Source organism: Petaurus breviceps, unplaced genomic scaffold (assembly GCF_028583685.1).
Source record: "Petaurus breviceps papuanus isolate PSGF00001 unplaced genomic scaffold, PetGlider_PUasm1.0 90330, whole genome shotgun sequence".
Taxonomy (NCBI): domain Eukaryota; kingdom Metazoa; phylum Chordata; class Mammalia; order Diprotodontia; family Petauridae; genus Petaurus; species Petaurus breviceps.
In genome coordinates this window covers 774,558-801,871 of record NW_027187219.1, presented here as the reverse complement: position 1 = coordinate 801,871, position 27,314 = coordinate 774,558, and the positions used below count along the sequence as shown (strand labels likewise).

General features: G+C 45.4%; 2 protein-coding genes across 7 annotated transcripts in view; one reads left to right on the top strand and one right to left on the bottom strand.

Annotated features, from left to right (window-relative positions):
• Nucleotides 1–2,073, bottom strand: part of ZFP91 (ZFP91 zinc finger protein, atypical E3 ubiquitin ligase) — a 39,480-nt gene extending 37,407 nt beyond the window's left edge. For 2 of the 4 annotated variants that reach the window (XM_069108040.1, XM_069108041.1), the window contains exon 1: nt 1,480–2,073. In XM_069108040.1, the coding sequence (XP_068964141.1) occupies nt 1,480–1,871 (392 nt within the window). In that variant the 5' untranslated portion in view covers nt 1,872–2,073. The remainder of the gene's footprint in view (nt 1–1,479) is intronic. The other 2 variants (XM_069108039.1, XM_069108038.1) reach the window with 2 other exon arrangements.
• Nucleotides 190–27,314, top strand: LPXN (leupaxin). Of its 3 annotated transcripts, XM_069108046.1 has the most exons (10): nt 190–833; nt 8,636–8,778; nt 10,418–10,464; nt 10,869–10,966; nt 13,420–13,519; nt 18,479–18,646; nt 22,047–22,223; nt 22,328–22,409; nt 25,643–25,791; nt 26,516–27,314. In XM_069108046.1, the coding sequence occupies exons 4-10, from the start codon at nt 10,941–10,943 to the stop codon at nt 26,783–26,785; spliced, it is 972 nt and encodes a 323-aa protein (XP_068964147.1). In that variant the 5' UTR covers nt 190–833; nt 8,636–8,778; nt 10,418–10,464; nt 10,869–10,940; the 3' UTR covers nt 26,786–27,314. The 3 variants fall into 3 exon arrangements, with proteins under 3 accessions (XP_068964147.1, XP_068964146.1, XP_068964145.1); XM_069108045.1 differs by lacking the exon at nt 10,869–10,966; XM_069108044.1 differs by lacking the exons at nt 190–833; nt 10,869–10,966 and adding an exon at nt 4,626–4,779.

Sequence of the window (27,314 nt, the reverse complement as noted above, 5' to 3'; positions counted from 1 at the left end):
TTCTTTCAGATCGGAGGTTTCAGCAGCTGAGAAGGAATCAGGAGGTCAAATCTCATCATTTATACAGATGAATAAAGTGAAGTCCAGACGGAAAGGAAACAGGTATTTATTAAGTGCCTATTATGCCTTAAGTGCTTTACACTTAGCTCATTTGATCCTCAGTACAACCCTGAGAGGTAGATATTATTTACCCCCATTTTACAGTTGAGGAAACTGAGGCAAACAAATTAAGTAACTTGCCCAGGGAACAGATCTGAACTATGGTCTTCTTCACTCTAGGTCTAGCACTCTGTTCCAACCAGCTAGGTTGGGTAACTTTTGAAAAGCTGAAAATGGCCATGGGTAAAAATGTAACTGTAATTAGGATAGGGTTCATGCCTATATATGGACATCAATTGCTTTTGTCTTGTTTCATGACAATGTCATTTTTTTTCCCCACCCATGTTTTAGTTTTGTAGTTTCCACACTTGGAAATTAAGACTTGAATTAAAAAAAAATTTAAGTATTAATATCTCCCTTATTTTAAAACAAAACTCATTTTAAATTCTGAGTAAGTCAAAATAAAAAGGGAACTAAACTTCAGTTAATGGGATGAGTGACGTGCGAACTGGGAAAAATCCGAAAAAAAATCAAATAACCCTGTGCTAACTCACACGGTAGCTGTACAATAAATACACTAAGCAGTGCGGACGGCCAGAGTTAGCCAGATACCGAGGACGCGGAGGGCCCCCCACAAGGCTGTTTCCTCTTTGTCCTTGTATCCCCACGCGCCCGGCGCCCGCCTGAAGCGGCTGCAGAGGACCAAGGCTCAGGCTAGACACCAGGGGAAGGAGGCAAGTGGAGTAAACCCGGAGGGATGGGAAGGAGCTGCGGGCTCAGCTCGGAAGGGCCGGCCGGGGCTGAAGGAGGCCCGGATCGGCAGAGCGGGCGGGGCCTGGGTGCAAACCCTCCCCCGCGCTCCAGAGGGACTTTGGCACGGCCCGGCTCTCCGAGGCCGGGGCGATCCTCCAGGGAAGTGCCCTTGCTGGCTGCCGGAGACCGCACGTGCACCGCCGAGCACCGGGGCACGGACGCGGGGCACAAGCGACGCCTCCCGCTGGCGGAGCCGGGGTCCGGCCTAAGGCCTCTGCGGGGGCCCCAGAGGCTCCCCCCACCTGTCCCTCCCTCCCAGGCCCGGCTCTCTGCGCCCCCGGCCCCGCCTCCCAACAGGGGCTCTAAGACCGGGGGGGGGGGGGCGGTGGGCAGGGGCCACCCTTCCTTTTGTCTTCAGGGCCCCACGGTCCTGCACCCAGCAAGCACTTAATAAATGCGGGCACAGGAGCCTGACACCCGCAGGCTAAGCTCCCCCGCGCCAGCAGGGGGCAGACAGCGCGCCGTCACGTGGAGCAGGCACTACGGTGGCCGAGAGGGAGGGGGGGCCGGCCTCGGTGACAAGGGGAAGGGGGAGGAGGGGGAGCGACTCAAGCCCCGGTTACTCACGGGAGTCGAGCGCTCTTCTTGGTCGGGGCCGGCTCCGCAGCCGAGGCCTCCTGCCGCGCTTCCGCGGCGTCCCCTGTCCGGGCGCTGGGGCTGCTCCTCCGGCGCCGGGGGTACTCCGCCTTTCTCCGGCGGGACGCGGCGGCAGCAGCCGCCGCGGCTGCTGCGGCCCGGCCCCGCTCACGTCCTCCCCTCAGCACCCGGCTGCCGGTGGCTCCGCCGGCCGCCGCCGCCGGGGGTGGCGGCGACTGCTGCTGCTGCTGCTCCTGCTCCGGGGCCGCCTCGGTCGCCGCCGCCTCCGCCCCTTCCTGCTCCGGTCGCTGCTGCTCAGGCTCGAGCTCGAGCTCCGGCTGCTGCTGCTCCGGGGGTCGCGGCTCCTCCGTCCCCCCCGGCATCGGGGCTCGCCCGTCCCCGCCTGCGGCCCTCCTCAGGCGGCGGAGCCGGCCGCGCCGCAGCCCCCTCCCCCGGTCCCTCTGTCCGTCCGTCCGTCCGTCCGTCCACCCGCCCGGCTCACGCTCGGCCCTCACTTCCCCCTCCCGCTCCCGCCCCCCGGGCCAGCACCACCACTCACGGCCGGGCCGCCGCCAGCGGCGCGCGCGCGCCCGCCCACCGCCGGCCAATCAGCAAAGCTCCGCTGCTCCCCGGGATCCGCCCCCGCGAGGAGCCCTCTCGCGCCCCCCAGCCCCTCACCCCCCGCACTTCTCCTTTTGGCCAATCAGGAGGCGGCTCCAGGGGAGCGCGCGAGGTTTCCTTCCCCCCGCGCACCCGCTCTCACCGTTAAACGGCCGCGTCTCGCGACAGTCCCAATGTGACTTTTTTTTCCTCCCTCCCCGCGTCCAGAGGCCCCGCCCCGCGCTTTCCTTCCTCCAGCCCCTGGAGGGAGGTGCGCACGCACCCGTCTCGAGGCGCTAGGGCTGCTCGTGTACCGGGGCCCTTTTCAACCCCTCCCTCCCCTCACTTTCTCAGGCCACGGAAGCTGTCCTGGGCAGGCCTTCGGTCCGGGCCTCGGGCCCCTCTTGCAGTTCTCTAGCTCTTCCTGCCCTCAGCTCTGCCAGTTCTGGCGAGGAGATGGGGGTAAATTTTTTGAGCTGTTGCTTCTCCTTTAAGAAAAAAAAAAGGCTCATCGGCTGGAGGATGAAAGTCCGTATCAAAATGGCGGCGGCACCGCGGGGGGCGGAGCCGCAGACGATCCCGAGCCCGCCTCTTTGCTAGCGCATGCGCCCAGCTCCGTCGCCCCGGAAGCCTGGGGCGTGTAGTTCAGAGTCGGTAGTCTCTAGGTGGAGGCTGTACAGGAAGACCGGGGCTGTGCGGAGCATTCTGGGATGTTAGTGAAGCGCGACATCATGGGAAATGCAGTTCCGCTCGGAGGAGGCTTTTTTCGGGCGGAGCTGCCCTGGGATGGGACACGTTTGCCGGCAAGCGAGGTGTCCGGCTCGCCCGGGGAGATGGGGGGGGGGGGCGGTCCTCTCTGGCCGGGGAGCGCGAGCGGCGTCAGGACGCGGCAGTTAGCGCCGACCCGGGCGCTGACCTTGGGCTTTCAGGGCGTGGAGGCGCTCCCCGGACCCCAGAGTGGGGGGCGCTGGGCAGACCCTGCGGGGCTTCGCCCGCCTCCTCCGGCCCTTTTACAGATGAGGGCACGCAGCTAGTGAGGGTCCGAGGCAGGATCCGAACTCAGGCCCCGCCCTTCTCTGTGCCTCCGGATGCCGTCATTACGCACACTTTACAGATAAGGAAACTGAGTCAGGGAGCGGTTAAGTGCCGTGCTCAGGCAGTCGCAGGCTCCGTGCGCGTCTGGTGTCCCGGGAGGTGAGCACAGGGAGCGTGAAGCCCGGGTTCGGATCCTGGCTCTGCCCGCGGGCGGCCTCCCGGCCCGTGTCCGTGGTGGCAGCCTTTTGTATCGGGGAGTGTTTATATGTTGTAGGGACCCTCCTTTAATGAGAGGTGTTCTCTGCCTAGGTAACTGGAGGTGGATCGTGATCACTCAACTTTGGAGTTATTTAGGGAAGGAAAGAAGCACCTGGAATCAAGTCTGGATTATAGGGATAGACGTCATGGAGTCAGTCCTGCAGGAAGGCACCTGCAGCTAGGTCCCTCTCACAGCCCCTCCCCTCCACAGCTTCCCTGATCTCTCCAGAGCCACCTGTCTCAGTGGTTTTCACATTTCTGCTTTACCGGAAAGCATTCTGAGGAGCTGTCATGCAGGTGTTCATGTCAAGCCTGACCTGCCCAGTATACCAAAGCAATTTCCATTTACCCATTTCTCAGACTTAGGTTTTCATACCTTTTATTATTCCCCAGTCTTGGCCCTTGGTTAGTTTTATCAACAAAAGTCTTAATTAGAGAAAGAAATCCTTGAACCTTTTAAGGGATGGAATCAAAAGTAAACTAAGGGCGGGACCACGGAAGACCATTGAAACAGTATCTCAGAATACAGTTTTCAGTTTCACATAAGTCATTTGTTTAAACTGGACCAACTCCAGAGTTTTAGGGCAAACACCAAAATTACATTTTCCTTTCAGTATTTGGAGCTACTCCCCTCCACACCAGTGTGATTAACTTTTCTTCATTCTTAATAAATGCTTCCCTCTTCCTGCTGAATTTTCTTGAAGCTGTTTGGAGCAGCACTGACATCCAATGGTTATTTAGAGTAATGCAAACTGGGAATCCCCAGTTTCCATCCAGGTTCTATCCCTTTACATAAAAACTGCAGCAATGATAGATTGTCTGTTCTTTGCATTTTAATTCTAGCGAGATAGAAAGGGAGGAGCAATTGCTCTCATGAGCTAAAGATCAAGATGGCAGAAAATAGCATAGATTGACACAATAATAATTCTATATAAACCTGTGCAAACTTTGTCAGGGCAATCACACAAATTTTGTAGCACTGGAATAAAGTTTTTTAATGAATGATTTCTTGAAGCATATAGATGTGTCATTCATTTCCATGGAATCCAGCCCAAGTTTTCTCTTTGTGGTCTTAGTCATTGGTGATGCTTGCCTTGGTTCCTCAAGGCTCCAGAGCCAAGCTGTCAAGCAGGCCATTTGGCCAAATTAGCTCTCTTTTATCAGTCACATTTTTTTTTTTCAGATACTGCTAACCATACTTTGAAAAGTACGTGACTCATAAAAAAAGAAAAAAACTCCCTAAATTGAATCAAAAGAGAGGAAGTGCTAAGCAAATACAGGAACTAAAAGATTTAGAGAGTGCTTCGTGCAGTCTCAGTTATCTGTGGTCTTCCGAGCCTGTGACCTGTTGGAGTCAGAGACTAGAGACGCTTGGGTGTGTGACGATGGAAGATCTAGGTGAGTGGGAGCTTCTCCATGAAGGAGCAGAAAGGGAATGAAAATTTGGGTACTTGCTGTAGATAGGCTTACTTGAAAGCTAGTTCGACTGGACAGAGAAGCTGAAAGATCTGTTTTTCACTTCTGTTCCCCAACCTGGGAGCAGGAAAGAACTGTTCTCATTGTGTTGGGCGTCTCCTTTGCCATAGTGGGTCAGTCTGAGAACCTAGATTACTAGGCTGCTGACTACTTTTTGAATTAAGTGGAATTGAAATGGTTACCTTAATGTATCAAGAGGATGGGTATTTCTTGGAAGGTGCTTGAGGTCCAGCCATTTCCCTGCCTTAATGGGTGAGAGCCTTGTACAGGATGGCTGAGGTTGCTGCATGGATAAAAGACAACAAAATGAGAAGAATAGTTGTGATGTTGGTGAAAAAATGAAACAGAAACAAAGCAATGGGAGACAGCATAGTACAGTGATTAGAGGACTATAGTGGGACTTTAGGAAGATCTGGGTTCAAATCTTGCCTCTACCAAATATTAGTTGTGTTACTGTAGATAAGTAATAGAATAAATTTTCTGTGTCTGTAAGTTAGCATTGTACTGTTGATCTCTACCAATGGAAGGAATTTCCAAACTGGAACTTCCCCAAACGTATATAGTCTATCCTTCTCCCTCCCCATCCCTACCCTCTCAAAAAAAGAGAAAGAGGGGAGGATTTGTGTTTTCACCTCCTTCCTCTGACATCTACCACCTGTGTGATGTTGGGCAAATGACAACCTCCCTGGGCCTTAGTTTTCTCATCTGTAAAATGCTATATATTATACCAGGTGGCCTCTGGGGCCCCTCCCTGCCAGTTCAAAGTCCACAATCCTTTGTGTAACTTGGAATGAACCTTGCAAAGCTGTGACATTCATGTCAGAAGACCACATACTATTCTTCGAGCCTGGAATCCCTAGGCGGGTGCTCCTTCCCCAAGGGCCAGTTACATCTATCGTGGACAAGCCTTGTCTCTCTTTTCCTTGATTCCCCCATAGATAATTTGCTCTCTATTGGGGAGGCCTTCCTCTGTGGGCAGGATTGGATGTCGTGAGCACCCGCATAACTCATAGGCCATCTCTGTTATCTCTTAGTCTCAGTTCATGATCTGCCCACTTCCTTTACCAGCATCCATAGAGCCCAATGACATCCTTTGTAGTCCTCACGAATGGTAAAATGCTGCAGCCAGTTTATACTCTCTGGGCCACTCTCCGTTGCTTTGCAGGGTTACCAGCAATTTTTGATTGCCTTTGTGGTGTGGTACACATTAACAAACATGTTGATGATCTAATAAAACCATGTATGTGTTGTAAAAAAAAAAGCCCAAACCACCATGGTCTATTTAGCAGCTGCTACTGATGAGACCTCAAAAAGTTCGGGGTAGAATCGAGTTCCAGTATTCAGTCTCTCCCCCAGTCTACCCCCTTCCTGCTCCCCCCTTTGCTCATACTGAAATGAGTCATCCTGAAATGATGCAATCCAGCGGGGAACATGATGTATTAAGAGAAGTGACATAGAGGGAAGGCAGAGTGGCTGAGGCCTACTAACTGGGTTTAATGAATTTGGGGGCAGAGGGGGGTTTTGAAGCTTTCTCTTTTCCTATACTCCCCCCTTTTCCCCCAGTTCCAATACTGAGCTAGCTACCTAGTTAGTACACCCTTCTTGGTGAGGTAATACCCATTCAGTAAATAGGCCTCTGTAAAAAGTAAGTCAAGGGGTAACCCCCTTTAATTAGAAAAAAAAGAAATCAAGCTGGGAGGGGAAGACCCTCAGGGTTGCTGCTGCAAAGAGAAACAGTTATCATTGACTTTTGGTGAAAGGGAGGAGGGCCCAAAAGAATGTCATTAAGTGGATCTTGGACAAGGACCTATTGTGGTCCAATGTGATCTTCAGAGTGAAGTGGGTTAGAGGTATTCTGAAAGAAGAGAGAGAGAGAGACTGACAGAGAAAGGAGCGAGAGAGAGGAAAGAAGGAAATAAGAGAAAAAGGAAGAAAGCGAGCTAGTTTCTAACAGCTTCTAACCAAAATTTATCTTCTTGAGAGAGGAGAGGACAAGCTGAGTTGCCCAAATATCTGGGTTCCCATTCAGGTAGCTGGGTCTACTCGCAGGTTGTATTTGTCCTTCATTTTCGAAGAGACCCATGGCATCAGGGAAATTATGCCTCTTTCTTTCTTTCTTTCTTTCTTTCTTTCTTTCTTTCTTTCTTTCTTTCTTTCTTTCTTTCTTTCTTTCTTTCTTTCTTTCTTTCTTTCTTTCTTTCTTTCTTTCTCTTCCTTCCTTCCTTTCTCTCTTCTTCCTTCCTTCCTTCCTTTCTCTTTTCTCCTTCCTTCCTTCCTTCCTTCCTTCCTTCCTTCCTTCCTTCCTTCCTTCCTTCCTTCCTTCCTTCCTTCCTTCCTTCCTTCCTTCATACCTTTAACCCACTTCACTATGAAAGTCACATTGGATCACAATAGGTCTCTGCCCAAGATCCACTTAATGATTGCCATGACTTGCAGTTGACCCTCCTTGGTAAATGCTTTTACAGGGTTATTCTGGCTTCCCTTGTTAATAAAAGTCTGTCTTGAGGAATCACTAATATGTCATTTAAGCAAAGTCAGAGCATTGGAAGAGGGGAGCTATGATGTTTGGGGAGGCAAACGTTTATGGTTTAGGGACTCTTCACTTCTCAGTGAAATCTGTGATTTCACTGGTATGAGGAACTCTTGGATGTCTGAAACTTCCCTTTACTAGTATTTAAATCTTAGTGTTGTTCAGAACACTGAGTTTTAGTGATGGGCCCAGAGGAACAAGGCCATTAGATGTCAGGGACTTGAAACCTGCTCGTTGCTTGCCCTAAGACTGGGAAAAATGGGCAGGACTGACAAATTAACCATGAATCTTCCCCTACTTTGGCTTATTTGGTTCATATGACTACTGGGAAGGAAAATGAAATGCCATTCTGCTGGGATCACTGGGTGTCCCAGCTAGATGAGATCTCAGCGATCATCTAGGCCAGAGCTAGAGGGAGACATTTTTTTGTCCTGGGGATACTCCTGGCTGTAACTGGGCATGAGGTGATGAGCTTAGGGACCTTGCTTCATGGCAGGAGGAGGGGTCCCAGATTCCATGACACAGGCTCGCAAGGCAGCTGTTGGGAAGGGAGAGGGGGAGAAACGAGCACAGCAGAGTGGGATAGGGAAGTTCACCCACAGCCTACCATCTGGAAACTTGCTATTTTAATTATTCTGCTAACTAGGTGCTAAGCTCTGTTGTTCCTGCTCTGCTAAAGGGCAAGAATGTTATTCCTGCCTGGGGCAAAGCCTCACCTTTCTCTAGTTATAGTTCCGACAATTTCCAAACTCCTTAAGCTAGTAAAGCTTAAAAATACACTAAGACTTTTGGGACCCCCTGTAAAGCTAAGGAAATTGAGGTACCAAAAGGGGAATGACCTACCCAAGATATCTTAAAGTAAGTGATAGAACTGGGATTTGAACCCAGATCTGAGATTCCAAATTTGTGCCCACTTCATCAATGAATACTGCAGTATTGACACCATAGATAGTAGAAATTAGGAAGCAGCCATGGTCTGCACAAAGCATCGCCAGTGTCCACTGAAGCAGCAGAGTATATGCACTGAGATACCATCAAGGGAAGGGGAAGAGAACAAGCAGTTATAAAGTGCCTACTATGTAGCAGGCACTGTACTAAACAGTTAAAATGTGATCTCATTCCATAGGAAGCACAAGAAATAACCAGCGAAAGGGTAGACCAGAGAGCCGGGACTGGAAGGTTCTGCTCTAGTGAGAAGGGGGTCATGTGTTACTTGACTCTTTTGTACCTTATTCTTTGGTGGTTCAGATGCTTTGTTGGAAGAACTGGAACGATCTTCCCTAGGAGAAAGCAATAAGGATCCCAAGCCTCTCCTGCCACCTGGCAAGGATGGGAAGGTGGAGGCGGCAATCACGGCCTGTCCAGCCCCAGATGACACACAGCCCATGCCAGTAAGTTTTTCCTTCAATTTTCTGTGCCTGTAGGGAAATGGCTATATATGCATGGCCATTAATAGCCTCCTTCCATGCCTCAGTTCTTGCAAAGAAGAAGCTGTAGTAGGCCTGTCAGGCTCTAGATTGTGAGCCTGGGTTCCGTGATTTCCTGTGTGCATGTCACCCTGAGAACTGAGCAGAGAACCCCAGGCCCGGGGTCTGGCTGCCAGTGAATGGCAACAGTCACTCATAGCAGTAAACTGTTTGACCCCATAAGCTGGGGAAGACTTGCAGTGTGCTGTGGCAGAAGGTGTAGTGACATAAGTGAAATCAGAGATCTTTGAAATATTGCTCAGAATATAGGAGTCTTCCCCATATTGGCTGTACCCCTGAAATGAAAGCTGTTTGAAAGAGAAATAGTTATAACTATGTATGCACACTGAATTTCAGTTTTGTATTTTTTGGAGGGGGAAGGCAAGGCAATTGGGGTTAAGTGACTTGCCCAAGGTCCCACAGCTTGTAAGTGTATCAAGTGTCTGAGGTCAGATTTGAACTCAGGTCCTCCTGACTCTAAGACCAGTGCTTTATTCACTGAGCCACCTAGCTACGCCACACACTGAATATCTTTAAATTTAATTTTCAGTGAAAGGAACTAAGTACTTATTTTCTTTCCATTCACACCATTTTAAAATATCAATGCAGCCATTATAATGAATATGCATAGTAAAGCAAAACAAATTCTCAAATTATCCACATCCAAAAATGTATGTCTCAGTCAGGGTCATCCATCTTCTGGAATTACGGTTGGTCAGTGCTATGGTCAAGAGTTCTGAAGTTGTTCAAAAGTGTCTTTTTGGTAGTCTTGTTACTCTGCAAATTTTGCTCCTGTTCTGCCCATTTCACCCTGCGCTAGTTTCTATAAGTCTTCCCCTATTTCTCTGAAATGTTTCACTTATTACAGGTTACCAAGGGATTTCTATCAGCTATATTGAATGGGGAAGGAAGAGCAATCTGTGTTTGGGATAACATACAATGTATGAAAAGCATCATAATTTAGTAAATATCAAACTGTCACCATAGTCAAGAAACCCTGGGTTCAAGCCCTACTTCTGACCTACAGTGGTCATGTTAATTCTGGTTTATCTCTCAGGACCCCCCGTGTAAGTATGTGTATGTGTATACACACACATATATACACCCACATAAAAAACACCCCCCTCCCGAAAGAACAAAAACCTAAAACATAGAATTTATACGCATTTGTCTGAGAGAGGGACCCTATATCTTAAGAAGACATTAACAGTTCTCAAAGATTATTCTTGGTGGTTGCTAGTCACAGAATTAAAACCTTGATAAATTTATTATAGAAAAATAAGCCATGACTAACTTTCCTATGATTCTAATCTGGTGGGTGCCACAGGAGAGGGATGAGCAGACTTTTTTCCTCCCCTTGTCTTCTTTACTCATCCAAATCTTGCCTAGAAGGAAGGGCTTTCTATTGGAATGAGCCTCCTTTGAGGGATAGAGGACCCTCATAGGAGAAAAGCATCAGTTGCTTCCCTTATGAAATTATAACCATAGCTGCAGAATGATTTCAATCAAGGAATGCAAAAACAATGGAGGTTTTTTGTTTTCTCACCACACTTCTATGTCTTAGGCGCAGCTGATATATACTACAAAGATTGAAGAGGCCAATGTCTACAGGTATTCTATTTTCATTTATCTTTTTATTTAAATGTTGGTCGTCAGGAATGTTTAGATTGATAGTGATAACTGTGATCATAAATTTATCATAGTCTCACCACCATTTCTCATCTCTGAGCTGATCTAGGTTTCAAATTCCCATTATGCTAAGTGCTTGCTATTCTTTTCCAGATCTGGAAAAGTAGAAGTGATCCCAAAATTCACATGGCCCTGCCCTACCTAGGAGATGGGGAGCTGGCCAGATATCCCATTCTCTTTTGCACATTTGGGCAAGCGGACAGAGAGAAACTGATTTGCCCAACAATATGAGAACCCAGATACATAAATTTAATATCCTTGGACACAGCCTCACTGTCTATGTCACCTGTTGATTAATCATGTCTGTTTGTTGTTCTCCTTGTGAGGCTGCTAAGGTGCTTGATCAACATGGCAGTGGAAGCCTACCTTGGAGTTGGAGGCAGGTGGTAGCACTGGAAATGCTGGACAGTGATCCCTTGAGAAGGTTTGCTTTACAGGTGTTTGAGTGCCTATGGTGGCGGAAGAGATACTGCTATTTTTACTCAATTTTTTACCCCCTCTTTTTAAGACTGAGGGAACTAAGGCTCAGAGAGGTTAAATAATTTTCTCAGGGTCATGGGGAAGATAAATAACAGAACTGGGATTCAAATCAAGATCTTCTGACTATTCTAAATTTCTCATTTGATCTATTTCACTGTGCTGTCTTAATCACTACTTCTTTGGACCCTAAAGATCCATCAGTCTTTTTCCTTTTTATTTCTCCTCCATTGTAGTAAATGGGGCTAGAAAGAAATGTTGCATTTTCCTCCCCATCCTGCATCTGTGCAGACAGGCAGCCACCTACCCCTTTATCTATGAGGCAGAAAAGGAAGCAGGTGAATTGTTTTTCTTTTACGTTAAGAAACAGCTTGGTAGCTATTTTCCCTATTTACCCTGAAATCAGAGGTAACAGAAATAAGGTATAAAAAAGGACATGGAAAGCCTTGCCATCATTTTAAAGACAGGGACTATAGCAGACTGGTAGTTTTCTACTTGCATCTATTCACCTGCATTTCTAGGGGATTTTAAGTAGAAATACAAATTGATATATCCCTTGTAAATCAGCCTCTCAGATACTTTTTTGCATACTTAGATTCAGTACCAATTGATGAAGGATTAATAGTAAACTATTCTTAAACAATAAACTCATTCTCTTCATTTTAAAATACCCACCTTTTTAATTCTCTGTGTTCAAGGGAGATGGTGAAAATCTATTTGGTGAAAACATCAGCATATTTGGCATGTTATATTAGCCATATAATAGTTTAATACTTTTATGATGTGTATTTGAGGTTCTCCACAGGAACTGTGGTTATGTGGCTCTTTTAGACAATGGTATTTGCAAAAATGAATCCATATTCACAGCTGTTAACTTATCACATGCCCCTCCTCCATCATGTGGTGCTTGTTTGTTTGGACTTTAGGAGCAACCCCCTTTGGCAGGGTTCTTGTCTTCTTCCCATAAGATGAGAGAGCCATGCCATTCCCCCCTGAGCAAAGAGAGGGACCATATTTAGTTACTGTTGTCTGAGAGAGGTCAAAAGAGAGATTTAGTTAGGCAGAGCAATTTATTGTGTTCCATAGGGTATTGATGGCAGGCTTGGGATAGTGATCAGAGCTCAGTAACACCCTGTGTCCTGTGTTCTAGTCATATATTTGACTTTAAGTTAAGCTTCATGAAACCAGGCACCATGGCTTCTCCCACCTGTCCCTAACCTAATGTGTGGCACACAGTATGTGCTCAATGTTTATTGCATCAATGAATGAAAATGTCAGAAGGGAGAATAAATGTAATAAACTGGCAAAATCATTTTTCCTCAAGGAAGCCATATAAAATTTTTTTTTCCTTTTTTTTTTTTAGAGGAGGGAAAGCAAGGCAATTGGGGTTAAGTGACTTGGCCAAGGTCACAGGGCTAGTGTTAAGTGTCTGAGGTCAGATTTGAACTCAGGTCCTCCTGATTCCAGGGTCAGTGTTCTAAATTAACTGTACCACCTAGCCACCCCTAAGGAAGCCATTTTAAGAGGACTGCCCTTTAAAATGTCTCTTCATTCCTACTTAGCACTGGTAAAAATGGGCCTTTGGAGGCTGAAGCTTAGTGTAGCAGCACCCATACTGTCATACCCAGCTTGTCTGCTAGCACAGGTTCTTAGATCTGCTTTAGTAGGAAAGACAGTTGTTTAAGGGGTGAACCATCTTTTTAAAATTACATTCACTAGTTTAGAGGAAAAGTCAGCACCCTAAACTTCAGAGAAAATACAAGCAGAGAAATAAAGACCATCAACAGACAGGGCTCTGATTGCCTGAATCAACTATATACTTTAAATACATCCCTGGATGGAGAGAGCCTTTGTATATAAGCAGGCAAGGAGCTCTGAACATGGGGCCACTCAAAATCTCAACCAGGGAATCACAAAATCCTTCTCATAAATGAGCCCCCAAAGCAGAATACCAACTCAGAGTGTGTATACACACTTGTCAGAGCCAGAAGGCATCATGAACCGCAGACTCAGGGCCTAATTAGAAATTAACAAAAGGTATGAAAGCCTTCTTAAAAGCAAGCCTCCCCTAAACAAGCTTCCCTCAATGGGCTCCACATGAGGCCTATTAACGGGCAGGAAGATCTTGATTCCCACTGACGTTACACTTAAACACTTTATACACTCCATTGTGAAACAGAACTATTTGTATTAGTGGCAAATGGATACCAAAACCAAGTAAGCACAGGACAAAACATCCATAACTGCCTTTAATTCATCTTTTTTACTTTTCCTTTTTGGAAAGTCGTCCCCATTTAGAGGTCCGATGTTGAGCTAGAGAAGTGACAGTTAAAGCTGCAGTTTGGGGTGATTTGGCCATCGGGCATTACTGACGTGTGCTGTACTTTTTCTCCTTTGCAGTGATATTCAAGAGCCAGAGACCCAGAGGCAGCCTCAGGCCACCTCAGCGGCAGCACAGCTAGACCAGCTCATGGCTCACCTGTGTCAAATGCAGGCCAAGGTAAGTGTGAAGTGTGTTCTCTGCCCTCCAGGCTTTCACAAGGAGCAGTAATGTAGCACCTAATGGTAAAACCAAGTTTTCTGTTTAGGACCTCTATCAAGATTCTGGTTTCCATTCTTCTTCAGGGAATGACGTGTAGATTCATGTGACACCAACCTATTTCCCAGACTAAAATCAGTTCAGGTATCTTGGCCTGTATCCCCAGAATTGTGCTAGATGCCAATATGCTACAGAAATCGACTGTGATAATAGCCATGACCATTAAGAAACATGGAAACATATTAAAAATTTCCTTTTAATTCAGCTTAAAATATTGAGAAATAAATGTTTCTCTCGTCTCCAATCCTTTCTAGACTTTTCCTTTCCCTTTGGGAAAGTGTATAAAAGATCAAGAACAAAGACCTAAGATCTGAGGAAGGCAAAAAGTACCTAATGTCCAATCAAGATTGTTGCCTTCTTTATCCAGTGAAATCACTAGCCGTGTGACCTTGGGCAAGTCACTTAACCCCAAATTGCCCTCCAAAAAGCAAAAAAAAAAGGTACTAGCCCTATGACCCGCCTAGAGACTGGGCCAGCCTTTTTGTTCAGAAGAGTTAAAAGCAAGAGTTCTTAGCTTTGTTTGTGTCATGAACCTTTTTGGCGTCTAAAGCCAATGGGCCCTTTCTTAGAAGAACGACTTTACATGCATACAAGAAAACAAGGAAACTATTTCGAAACACAGTTGTCAAAATATTTTATAAAACTTCATCGACATCAGGTGAAGAGCCCTTGGATTAGGATCTTGGTCTCAGAGAATAAGAAGCCCTTTCAGTCCTTGAGGTAAATAGTCAAGAAGGAATTGAATAGCTTTAGAAGATTAAGATGAAGTAGAATGTTAAACCTAAGCTATTTTAATATGAGGTCCTTTTCCTTGTTCAAGATTCCTACAAATGTTGCCTTAAATTAAAAAAAAATATTGCCAGTTTTTATTAATGTCTTATGTTTTTTGCATCATTGTAGTTTTCCCCAATTCCCCCCCCCACAGCCATTCTATATACCAAATAGTATTTTTTTGAAAAGCAAGAGTGAGAAGGGGGAGGGATGGGAGGAGAGGGAGGAAAGAAAGGAAGGAGAGGGAGAAATGGAGAGAGAAAATGTAGAGGAAGAAATCAGTACAATCAACACCCTGAAAAAGCCCTCAAACCTGTACAATGTCTGACACCTGTGAATATCCCTTCCTTCCAAAGGGGTATGTTGGGGTGTTGTCTCATATCTCTTCATTTGAGTCCTACTTGATCTTTATACTTCTGCTACACTCATTTGGGAATTTGGGGGTGTTTACATTTACATTATTTTATTCATTGTGTCTCTTGTTTTCTTGCTGACTTCCTCTGCATCAGTTCATGTAGTTTTTCCCGTCCTCTTCTCTATTCATCAAACACGTCATTTCTTGTAACTAATAATATTCCATGACATTCATGTACCAGTTTGTTTGCCATTCTCCAGTCAGTGGACATCGACTTTGTTTGTAATTCTTTGCTCTCACAAAAAGTGATGCTATAAATATTTTGGTTTCTGTGGGGATTTTCTTCTCATGGATGGCTTCCTTGGGGTATAAGGGCAGTAATGAAGTTTCTGGTTCAAAGGGTATGAACCAGGGCGTCAACTCAAGGCCACATGTGGCCCTCCATGAACATTTTAGTTACTTTGCATAATTCCAAGTTGCTTTGCATGACAGTTATACCATTTCACAGCTCTACCAACAATATGTTAGTGTACTATTAACCTGGTTGACTATTGCCATTTTTTGTCATCTTTGCTAATTTGCAAGGTAACCTGAATTGTCTTATGGTAGAGAAACATCCACAAGTGTTGTAGGGTAAAGGAGGGGGGCACTGACAACTGTGTATAATTAAGTTGTATGCATTATAAATGGGAGGTAATCTCTGAGAGAAGGTGGTAGAAATGCTTGGATTTAGCAGTATGTTAAAAACAGAGTTGTTTCTGGCACGCTTGTGCCTAAAATGCAAAAGTTTTGTTTTCTTGTACAGAAATCTATGAGCCAGTTGGGGAGATACAGTCCTGTCTTACATGAAACAATTACAACACAGGCAAATGTATCATTTTTCATTGTGTAAACATGAAATGTTTATTGGATAAGTAAATATAAGCCCAGAAAAGTGAGATATTAGTGATGACAGGGCCTAGTGGGCAAAATCTGTTTACCACATCCTAAGTATTGAAAGGTTCTCCATGCCAGTCCCCTTCCTGAGCAGACATCCTGTCCACAACATTTCTAACAAGAGGTCAAAGACCTCTCACGAAAAGTGTAGACTCAAGAAAAATCCAGAAGGTTATACAGGATTTGGAGTAGGAAAAAAGAATGAGAAAATGACTAGAACCAAGGGATGGAGTATGTTGTTCATGGAACAGCCAGGAGGCCTATGTCATTGGATCAAAGAACACACGGTGTAAAGTCTAAAAAGGGAATGAGATGTAAGAAGGCTGGAAAGGTGGGAGGGGCCAGGTTATGAAGAGCTTTGAACATGAAACAGAGGATTTTGTGTTTGATCCTGAAGGTCATAGGGAACCATTTGAGTAAGGGGATTGATATGGTCAGACCTGTGCTTTAGGAAAATCACTTTGGTGACTGGGTGGATGATGGAGTGAGGAGAGACTTGAGGTAGGCAGACCCCGCAGGAGGCTACTTCAGTTGTCCAGGTGGCAGGTGATGAAGACCTGTACCAGGGGGCATCAGTGTCAGAGGAAAGGAGGAGGGCTATTTCTGAGAAATAGGTGAAATCAAGAGGTTCTGGTTCTGGGAGTGAGGGATGGTGAGGAGTCCAGGATAACTCCTAAGTTATCCTGAGAGGGGCTGGGAGAATGATATTGTCCTCAACAAGGAAAGTGGGAGCAGGGGAGGGTTTAGGAGGAAAGATAATGAGTTTGGTTTTGGACATGCTGAATTTAAGATGTCTGCTAGACATCCATTTCTACTTCTGAAAGTCAAGGGGGAGGTGTGAAATTGGAGGTGAGCAGAGAGATTGGGGCAAGAAAAGTAGATTTGAGAATCATCAGTATAGAGATGCTAATTAAATCAGTGGGAGCTGATGAGATCATCAAGCAAAGTAAAGTGACTTGTCCAAGCTAGTAGAGGGCAGGAGACCTGATTTCTAAATCTACTGCACTTATCACTACTACCTCATAATGTCTTAGAGCTGCTTAAGGGAGAGAGGTCACCCAGTGAGACCTTAGCCTCCTCAGGGACCCCTGCCTTACAGGGGGTCATCTGGCATCTCTGAGAACACCCCCAGTGTCACAGAGGCTGCTGCTCGCTGGCTTTATGGTTGGGCAACATTTCCCTCATATTAAACTGAAAGCTATTTTGCTCCAACCATTTGTAATGATAATGGGAATTTGAAGATCTTTCCTGCCCCTTGTAATGGCAAGCAAAGTACTTAGGGCCTTATTTCAAGTTGAGCCTTGTCCATGATTATATCAAGTCTTTGTTAAGAAACAAACTGTGTTGTAGGGGGTGGCTAGGTGGATCAGCCCTGCATTACCAGCCCTGGAGTCAGGAGTCCCTGAGTTCTCTGAGTTCAAATCGGCCTCAGATACTTACCACAAAAACTAGCCAAGCGACCTTAGGCAAATCACTTAACCCCAATTCCCCTCCAAAAAGCAAAAAAGAAACAGAACTTGTGAATCCCACAGTAGGAGGAACTTGCTGATGCAACAGGAAGGGGTGGGACAGGGAGGAGCTAATGATCAGAATAAAAAGCTGACCACAAGCTGAGACAGTCAGAACTGCTGGGAGCAAGCATTGAGGAGGCTGAGCACATAGTGTGAGTGAGAGAGGGGCTTTCTTGCTTAAGAGAGCCTGTTTTGGTTCTGAAGGCCTGAGGAGGGAAGGTTGGGGAAGGCTTGGGAATGTTGGTGTTCACTGCATTGGTTATGTGTACCAACTTTGTGGTTACTGTAATGAATTTGGCTTTGCTGTTTGGGACTCAGTTTTCTGTTATTTGAATAAACACTTTGGTTCTGCCCTCTGTGTGGAGAGCCTGTTAAATTTTGTGATTCACAACTACACCAGCATATTCATAGCTGCCATGGGTGCTGTGAATATTGCATTGGCCTTATGCTATTAGCCCTTGAACTGAGTTCTGAGATCCTTCTGCATGGCCTCCAGATGTCACTTAGATTCCCCTCTTCCCTAAACCACACATCCAGCCTCTGACTTGACTGTGTAGGCAGTGAGGGCATCATGTGAGGGCATCATGGTAGATTCCTTCCTTCCTTCCTTCCTTCCTTCCTTCCTTCCTTCCTTCCTTCCTGCCTTCCTTCCTTCCTTCCTTCCCTCCCTCCCTCCCTCCCCTCCCTCCCTCCCTCCCGGATTGTGTATCCTGGTTTATCAGGAAGGTACTAAACTAGTTAGAAGGTCATTGGATCAGAGCGCTGGAGCTGGAGGAGATCTCAAGCTCATCTAGTCCCAGCACTTCATTTTACAGGGGGTCAGACTGAGTAAAGTCACTCTGGTTGTATGCATTGTACCCATGTCCCCTGACTCCCGGGACAGTGCTCTTTTAGCTGTACTAGTAGAGAACACAGGGTCATAAGAGATCAGGGCCACAAGAACCTACCCTGTCTAGGCACCTTTATTTTCTTTATTCTTCATTTTTTTCTTTTGGTGAAATAATTTGAGTTAAGTGACTTGCCCAGAGTCACACAGCTCGTAAATGTCAAGTATCTGAGGTCACATATGAACTCAGGACCTCCTGACTCCCAGGCCAGTGCTCTATCCACTGGGCTATCTGGCTGGTCCAAGTATTTCTTTTCAATACTTTTCCTGGGTCATAGCCTTTCTACCAGCTCTTACACATAAGTAACAGTGGGATCTGGTTGCAAGATGGGCTTGTGAACATGAAAGCATATGAGGCTGCTGATTTTCATGCCATTTAAGACTGTTCTTCCTGCTGTCAGGTCATGGCAAAGTCTGATGGCCTCAAGGAGCCAGTGCCAAAGAAGAAAGATTCCAGTGCCTCCCTGGACACAATGCTTGGGGGTTTGGAGCAGGACTTGAAAGACCTTGGCATTGCTACCGTCCCCAAGGGTCACTGCGCTTCCTGCCAAAAGCCCATTGCTGGAAAGGTAGGAATGTGCGTGTGCATGCATGTGTATGTGTGTGTGTGCGCGTATGCGCGCGGGCGTGTGTGTGTGTGTTTACATGAATCAGGAGCCCAGGGTGTATATATCAACTTAAGCAAAATATTGGCATTCTACTCGCTTGCATCTCTGCCCCTTTCTGATCTTCTAGTCACATTATCAGATTTTGCTTCTGTTATTATTTTTGTATATTTTATATATATGTATATTTGCTTTTTTGGAGGGAAGTTGGGGTTAAGTAACTTGCCCAAGGTCACACGGCTCTTTTTTTTTTTGTGTGGGTGTTAAGTGTATGAGGCTGGAACCAAACTCGGGTCCTCCTGTACCCCCGGGTCCGGTGCTTTAGTCACTGTACCACCTAGCGGCCCCGTGTATATTTTGTATTTTACTCTGTGAATGTTGTCCTTATTATGGATCATTTCATCCCAGGCTTCCATGTTTCTTTGTTTTCTTTATATTTCTAATTTCTTATGGTACAATAATATTACATTACACTGATATATCACGAGTTACTCAACATTCACCAGACACTGAACTTGTGGGCTGATTATAGTTTTTGCTCTTACAAAAAAAGCCACTCTGAATATTTCCCTCCCATTAGTAACATCTTTACAGTGTAGCCCTAGGACTGGGATCTGTGGGTTAAAGTGTGTAATCTGTTTTATAACTTGTGGCTTGTTGCCAGATTTCTTTCCAGAAAAGGTATACAAATTCAAATTTAATTGTTTCTTCAATTAAAAAGATCTTTTATCTTTACCTTCCCCACCATTGGGAGGGGTGGGGGAAGGGAAAAGCTGTAACCAAAGTTGTGCTAATTCACAACTCCACCAACAATGTAGTAGTGCTTCTTATTTCAGCACCATCAGCATCAGTTGTCCCCTTACAAACATCAAAATGACAAGTATTATTTAAATAATAAAGTTCCCTTGTTTTAATGTGCATTTCTGCCTCATTCTTAGCAAATTCTAACTGGGTTTTTCAGAGTTAATTCATTTTTAACCAGTCAACAAGTATTTGTTGTTGTCCAGTCAGCTTAGCCATGTCTGACCTTTTGTGACCCAGTGTGGGGTTTTCTTGGCAAAGATACAAGAGTCGGTTGCCATCTCCTTCTCTAAGTATTGATGGAGCCGCTATTTCTTCTTTAGCCCAATGGTAGGCAACAGGGATACAAAGACCAAAAAAAAAAAAAAAAAGGCTGCGCTTCCTGTCTGCAAGGAGCTTCCTACTCCACGACCACTGTAGAAGTTTTAAATGTCAGATTTTTATCTGATCTATTTTGCCACCAAAAATTTCACCAATATGTTGCTTTCTTTATTGAATGCATTGCTTTTTTATTGTATTAAAAGTCTATTTTTATGCAATCAAATTAATTTTGTCATCAATAATTTCCTTCATTTGGTAAATATGAATTTCTCTTCTTTCCACAATTGGGATAAATATATCATTCCTTTTCTAAATTTTGTGGTATTTATTTAAAAATTAAGATTTTTGATCTCGTAATTTATTATAGAGTATGGTTCCAGTCCCATTTTTCCATTTTTTTTTTTGCTATGATGCTAAATAATCTCAGCAGGTTTTTTTTTTCTCCATAATGAATAGTTTTTCCACCCCATCTCCTACCCCCATGTTTTATAATTTGAGGTTTCTCAAACATTAATGTTCCTTGACTTTGATTCTATATCTGGCTTATCCTTCTATTGACCTGTTACTTTAAAAAAAAGTTCCCAGATACTTTTTGAAATGAGCACCTTATGTTATATAAATTAAGATTTGGCAGTGAAAATCCTCCTTTATTAAAAAAAATTCATAATTTTCCTTTCTTTTTTTCTGCATTTGTTGTCGCATGTATATTTTGTCATCATTTTATCCCATTCTGTGAAGCAGAGACCTTCTGAGGAAATTAGATGAGAAAGGTGGCCACCATTTCAGGATCCTTAATTTTTTAAAAGTTTTTTAAAATTCAGTTTTGTTTTATTTTTAGTTTTAGGTTCTCTTCTCTCCTGTTTCCCTCCCTACCTCCCCACTGAGAATGCAAGAAATACCAAACCCATTACAAATATGAAGTCATGCAAAAAAAAATTTCTGCATCAGTCATGTTCTGAAAAATAAAATAAGAAAAAGAAGAGAAAAAAAGGCTTTATCTGCCTTCTAGGTCCATCAGTTCTGTCTCTGGAGATAGATAGCATTTTTCATCATGAGTTTTTTACAGTTGTGGTGGGTCATTGTGCTGATCCGGAGCTATTAGATCCTTCACATTTGGTCATCTTTATAATATTGCTGTTGCTGCATAAATTGTTTTCCTGGTTTTGCTCACTTTACTTTGCATCAGTTCCTATAACTCTTCTCAGGTCTTTCTGAAGCCATCCCCTTCATTTCTTACATCAGAATAGTATTCTATCACATGCATAAATCATAACTTGTACCTCCGTTCTCTCAGTTCCCAATTCTTTACTACCACAAGAAGGGCTGTTATAAATATTTCTATTTTTAATAGATCCTTTTTCCTTTTCATTGATCTCTTTGAGGTATAGACCTAGTAGCGGTTACTCCTGGTTCAAAGGATATGTATAGTTTTATAGCTTTGGGGGCATAGTTCTGAATTGCCCTCCATATTGTTGGACTAGTTAACAGTTCCACTAATAGTATGTTAGCATAAAGTTGCCTATTTTCCCACATCCCCACTAGCATTAGTCATTTTCTTTTTCTTAGGCAACCTGATGGGTATGAGGTGGTACCTCAGAGTTGTTTTAATTTGCATTTCTCTAATTATTAGTGAGTGAGAGCATTTTTCCATATGACTATTGGTAATAGCTTTGATTTCTTCCTCTGAAAACTCTCAGTTCATGTCTCTTGACCATTTATCAGTTGGGGAATGTCTCTTATTTTTATAAATTTTACTCAGTTTCCTATATATTTGAGAAATAAATCCTATATCAGTGAAACTTGCTACAAAGATTTTTTTTCCTATTTTCTTTGCAGGACTCTTGAGCATATTCCTGCATGATTCATCTTCACCATTTTGAGGGACTGTGTTAAGTGGAGTCTCTAGGCCAGGAGTGGGCAACCTGTGGCCTCAAGGCCACATGTGGCCTTCTATATCCTTAGGTGAGGCCTTTTGGCTGAATCCAAATCTTTATAACACCACATATGGCCTTAAAGCCGCAGGTTCCCCAGCTCTGGCCTAGTCCCTAAAGGAGGCTTAGTGGTTTTTTGGACGTTCTTCTCTCCTTAGCTCACCTTTATTTACTTCTCTGTGTACGTGTCATATCCCAGTAGAATAGAAGCTCCTTGAGGGCCAGGCCTGATCCATACTTGTCTTTGTAACCTAGTGTCCCACACGGTGCTTCTCACATAGCAGGCATTTCATCTTTTTTTGCCGCTGTAGGTGATCACAGCTCTAGGGAGGACCTGGCATCCGGAACATTTTGTCTGTAATCATTGCAAAAAGGAAATCGGCTGCAGCAGCCCCTTCTTTGAGCGCGGAGGCTTGGCTTACTGCTCCAAGGACTACCATGAGCTTTTCTCTCCCCGGTGTGCGTACTGTGCTGCCCCCATTCTTGATGTAAGTAAGAACGCATCTGCTCCTCCAGGCTGCTCCAGGCAGACAGACCTGGCTTGTGGGGGCATCGTCACATTCTGACATGGGCATGTGTGTCCCTTTCACAGAAGGTGCTGACAGCAATGGACCAAACTTGGCACCCAGAGCACTTTTTCTGCTTCCACTGTGGGGAGGTGTTCAATGAGGAAGGTAGGTGCGGCCCAGGAGATTCCTCCAGACGCTGGGCACGTGTCTAGAAGAAGAGAACACAGGTTTGCCTTGGTCCTTGGCACATGCTGCCCCTGCTTTCGGCCTGCCTGGCCGATGAGCCCTGTAGCTCAAGTGCTTACTTTCCCAGATTCCCGCAGGTAACTTGCAGTCTTCACCCTAGCCTGAAGCTCCTTTCCCAGACTGGGTCTCATTTGAATGGAGAGACCATTTTCATTTCTGTTTGGGCTAGTTTGTTCCTTTAAGAATCAATGAAAACCAATTTATGAATGGAGGTTTTGGGCCACAAAAGGCCTGTCAATGAGTGGGAGGCCTGCCCCCTGCCTCCTTTGTTGTCAGACCTGCCTACAGGAAGACTGCTCTGAGCTAGAGGCTCTCTATCTTTTGGCCAGTTTAGTAGTGGAAGCATATTTGTTTTACCACAGACAGTGCAGTTCTTTTCAGTGACTGCTTGATTGTTTAACCTCCGGAGAAATCACTTTCATCTGTACTTTTCTGCATCCCTTAAAGACTTGAGCTTCATCTGCCCTCCCTCCCTGGTGCAGGTGCTGTCCCCTGAGAGCAGGCCCACAGTGAATCCCTGTCTTTCTTTTTCACTGTTTCCCTTACTGGCCCTGCAGGTGCTCACTAATTTCCCCCGTGGCTCACAGTCTCAGCTGAGCATCAACACCCTCTTCCCTGTTGTGGTACTTTTAATTGTCAGTGTTTCTCATCAGCCCTCCAGAGGTATTTGGCCCCAGAGAGGGCCTCAAGGGGCTCAGGGCTGAAACTTTCTCAATTTGTTACATTATTAAATGGAGGGGCATCGCAGAAAGTTTCACTGATTAGTTTTGATCTTTCCTCTCCTGAGACTCTTGTGATTTGAAATGACTGTTGTTACTTCTCTGCCTCTTTCTTGAGACTCCTGGGCCCTTCTTTTGAGCAGCTGCTTCTCAGAGGGCAATTCCTGGGTCATTTAGCATGAGAGCCACATTAAAAGTGGCTTTATTCACCATCATAGTCCATTACCAGGCTTGATTCAGTGTAACTGGTTAGAAGCCCAGTGTGATGATTAGCAGATCTCTATGGCCTCAATAGCAGACTTCAGTGAAGTGCCTTTGTTAATAAGACTAAGGCCATGTGAAATTGATGGAATTCTTAGGTATGATGGAGGGGAAGAATTTAGCTCCTTCTCTATGTTTGCAGTAAATGCCAGAAAAAAGCATCCAATGACACAGTCTTTCCCTCCGACAAACATTCATTAATCTAAGAACCAGCATCACTAGTAGGTAATTAAAAGAAAGCAAATTTTTAGATTCTATTCATTTATCTGCTGCTTTTCAGCAAAGCTGAGTCAGTTGGATAATGTAAAATACATCACCAAGTGACCCAGTGGGATGGTTCAGGGACTCTGGGAAGAGGGGAGGATCTCTACCCAAGACTATAGTTGGCCCTTGGTTGCTCCACCCGTTTCTGTCCAGGAGATTTGTAAGAGGAAAAAGAAAAAGCTGCCACTGGTAGACTTCTTTTCCCAGTGGGGAAGGAGAAAATGAGAAAAGAAATCTCTTCAACTCTCTTCTTTATACAGTAAAAGCTTGGAATCTAGTTGACATGGCTTTCTTCTAGTAGAATTGGCAGAGAGGTCAGAGAATATAAAGGGGTCTACTAAGTTCATTTCTGACAGTTCTTTCCAGTTAAGGTCAAGGGAAAATACATATTGTGAAACTTTGAGCTCAGAGTTTCCACCTTATGTAGTGTGCATACATAAGAGGGATACTGGGTCCTGAGACCAGGGCTCACAGTCCACCCTGGACCCTGACTAGCTCTGTGATCATAGGCAGTCATACTTATCTTGAAGCCAAGGTTCCTCATTTGTAAGTGTGGCTCTAAGGAATGCATTACCTACCACAGAGGGACTTTGTGCCTGAAGCACTTTGCCAAAGGTAGGGTGTTGCACGAGGCAGGCAACCTCGCCCATGTTTGCCACATCCACTTTTGTGGCTATAGTTTTACTCCCATACTTTTTCTCCATTAGTCAGTCAATCAGTTAATATTTATCAAGGACCTACACCAGGTAGTTTTAAAGTGCCAGGAATACAAAAAAGAGGCAAAAGACAGTCCCTGCCCTCAAGGAGCTCACAATCTGATAAGACAGCAAGCCTGTAAGTAAATACAAACAAGCCACCGACTGGATGAATTAACAAGGAAGACTGAGGAATGAAGAGGTGATAGGGCAGGCTTTCTGCAGAAAGTGGGATTTTAGTTGGGTTTTAAAGGAAGCCAGGGAGGTCAGTAGTGGGAGCAGAGAAGGAGGGAGAGCCTTCCAGGTGTGGGGAACGTCAAGAGAAAATGCCAAGAGATGGAGTATTTTGTTCATGGAACAGCCAGGAGGCCAGGGTCACTGGGAAGTAAGGTGGAAGAATACTGGGAAAGTAGGAGGGGGTCGGTTATTAAGGGTTTTGAAGGCAAAATAGAGCATTTTGTATTTACTCTTGGAGACAAGAAGAAGGCAGTGGAGTTTATTGAGTGGGGGAGAGGGGCAGGGGAGGCATGGTAATAGCCATACTCTAGGAGAATCCTTTTAGTGGCTGAATGGAGGTATTGGAGAAAGGAGAGAGAGGTGAGGTGGGCAGGCTTTTACAGTAGTCCAGGTGTAAAGTGATGAAGGCCTGCATCAGGGGATGGCAGTGTCAGAGGAAAGAAGGGGGAGTATTTGAGAGATGGTGCAAAGGTGTAAACAATAGACCTTGGGAACAGAAGGATGTGGAGGTGAGAGAGTAAGGAATCCCAGGTGGCTCCTGGGTTGGGAGGGCCTGGGAACACGGTGGTGCCCTCTACGCTGACAGGGAAAGTAGGAGAAGGAAAGATCATGAGTGATTTGGGACGCACTGAGTTTAAGATGTCTGCTGGAATCTAGTTCAGGACGTCTGAAAGGTGTCTGCTCTCCTTTCAAGAGCCAAGAAGATCGCAGGAGCCTCCCCATAGTGGGGAGGGGCAGGCAGCTGCCTTGTCTCTGACCAACAGGAGACCCTCCTAGACCTAGAGAGCAGGTATCAAGCATGGTTTTTCACTGCCAGAGGAAAAGGTCTCTTCCTCCCCCCCCCCCCCCTTCCCCCAGCCAACTAATGTTATTCTGAATAAGTTAACCTGGTCTCCAGGCCACAGACAATCTTGATTTTTGATGTAAAGACTCTTATTTCACATGGTGAAGTGACCCTTTGACTCTGTGTCCCCAGGATTCCATGAAAAGGACAAGAAGCCGTACTGCCGGAAAGACTTCCTAGCCATGTTTGCTCCCAGGTGTGGAGGCTGCAACCGTCCTGTGTTGGAGAATTACTTGTCTGCCATGGACGCTGTCTGGCACCCTGAGTGCTTCGTGTGTGGGGTCAGTCAGCCTGGGGTCCTTGAGAGAATTAGCTAGCAGTGGGACTAGTAAGGGGGCCTCAAATACCACCTGTGTGACCTGAAAATCACCAGGATTGTCAGGGTCTCATTTTCTTCCTCTGCAAAATGAGGGGGTTTGGATTACATCCTTGTCCAAATCCATAGCTAATGATCCCATGACTTAGAGAGCTTTCTGAGAGAGGTCAGTGCTCCCCCCAAATCTGCATACAAGACAGAGCCCTCCAAAAGAGAATGGACCAACAGTGTCCTTGATGGGGACCTAGGTGACACAGGGAAATAGAGCAGTGGACCTGAAGTCAGAAAGATCTGAGTTCAAATTCATCCTTTGGACACATTAACTGGGTTACCCTGGGCAGATCACTTAACTGCTGCTTGCTTCAGTTTCTTCAGCTGTAAAATGGGAACTACTTCCCTGGGTGGTTTTGATGATAAAATGAGATAAGATTTATAAAGTGATTAGTACCAAAATCCGCAAGTAGTATGTGCTGTAGAAATGCTTATTCTACAACCGCTTCCCTAGTCCTGACCTTTCTCAGCTGTGTTATTCAAGAGATGATATGCCCTTAGGCCTGTTGCCTGATACCCAGGTCAGCAATTCCCTTGATAGGCTTGTGGGCGTTCAGGCCTTGGGCTTCTGTTTTCTGGGGATGGTTAAACGTGGTTCCTTTGTAGCATGTGCACGTTCTTTCTCTTGTTGCCTCCAGGACTGTTTCCAGGCTTTCTCCACAGCCTCCTTCTATGAGCTGAATGGGCAGCCTTTCTGCGAGCTGCACTACCATCAGCGGCAAGGAACCATCTGCCATGGGTGTGAGCAACCCATCACCGGCCGCTGCGTCAGTGCCATGGGGCACAAGTTTCACCCAGAGCATTTTGTGTGTGCGTTCTGCTTGACACAGCTGTCCAAGGGCATTTTCCGAGAACAGAATGACAAGGCCTATTGTCAACCATGTTTTACTAGGCTCTTCCCTCTCTAACTCCAGTCTGCTTCTTGAGTCTTCCTAAAGCCAGCCAGCCAGGGCTAGAGAGAAGGGGGTGGTGAAACGGCCTCTGATAGGGAGGGCCAGGACAGCAAGGAGACTCTTCTCGGCATGGCAGATGCTTGCAGTTTTCTAGGTTACCCATGTGGGCTGGCCTAAGTCAGACAATACTGAGCTTTTTTCATCCTTATAGAAGGTAAACAGTTACTTTGAGCTCCTTCCTTACTAGAAACCTGAAGTTAGAGCTACATGCACAGATGTACACACCCACACCCATGCATACACATGCCTGAGCACGCATACACACACATGCATACGCTGCTGCTGATGTTAAGGCCACCATGTCACACTCACTTTACTCTCTTTTATATGGCTCCTCAGGTTGCTGGAATTCTGACATATGTACTCAAAAGACTGTGGAAGCTTAAAATTAAAACATAGGTTTTTTTTGTGGGGGGGGGAAATATTTCTTAACTACATACTCTTGGGTGCTGGTCTTACTGAGAAATAAAATAGCTTGCTATTG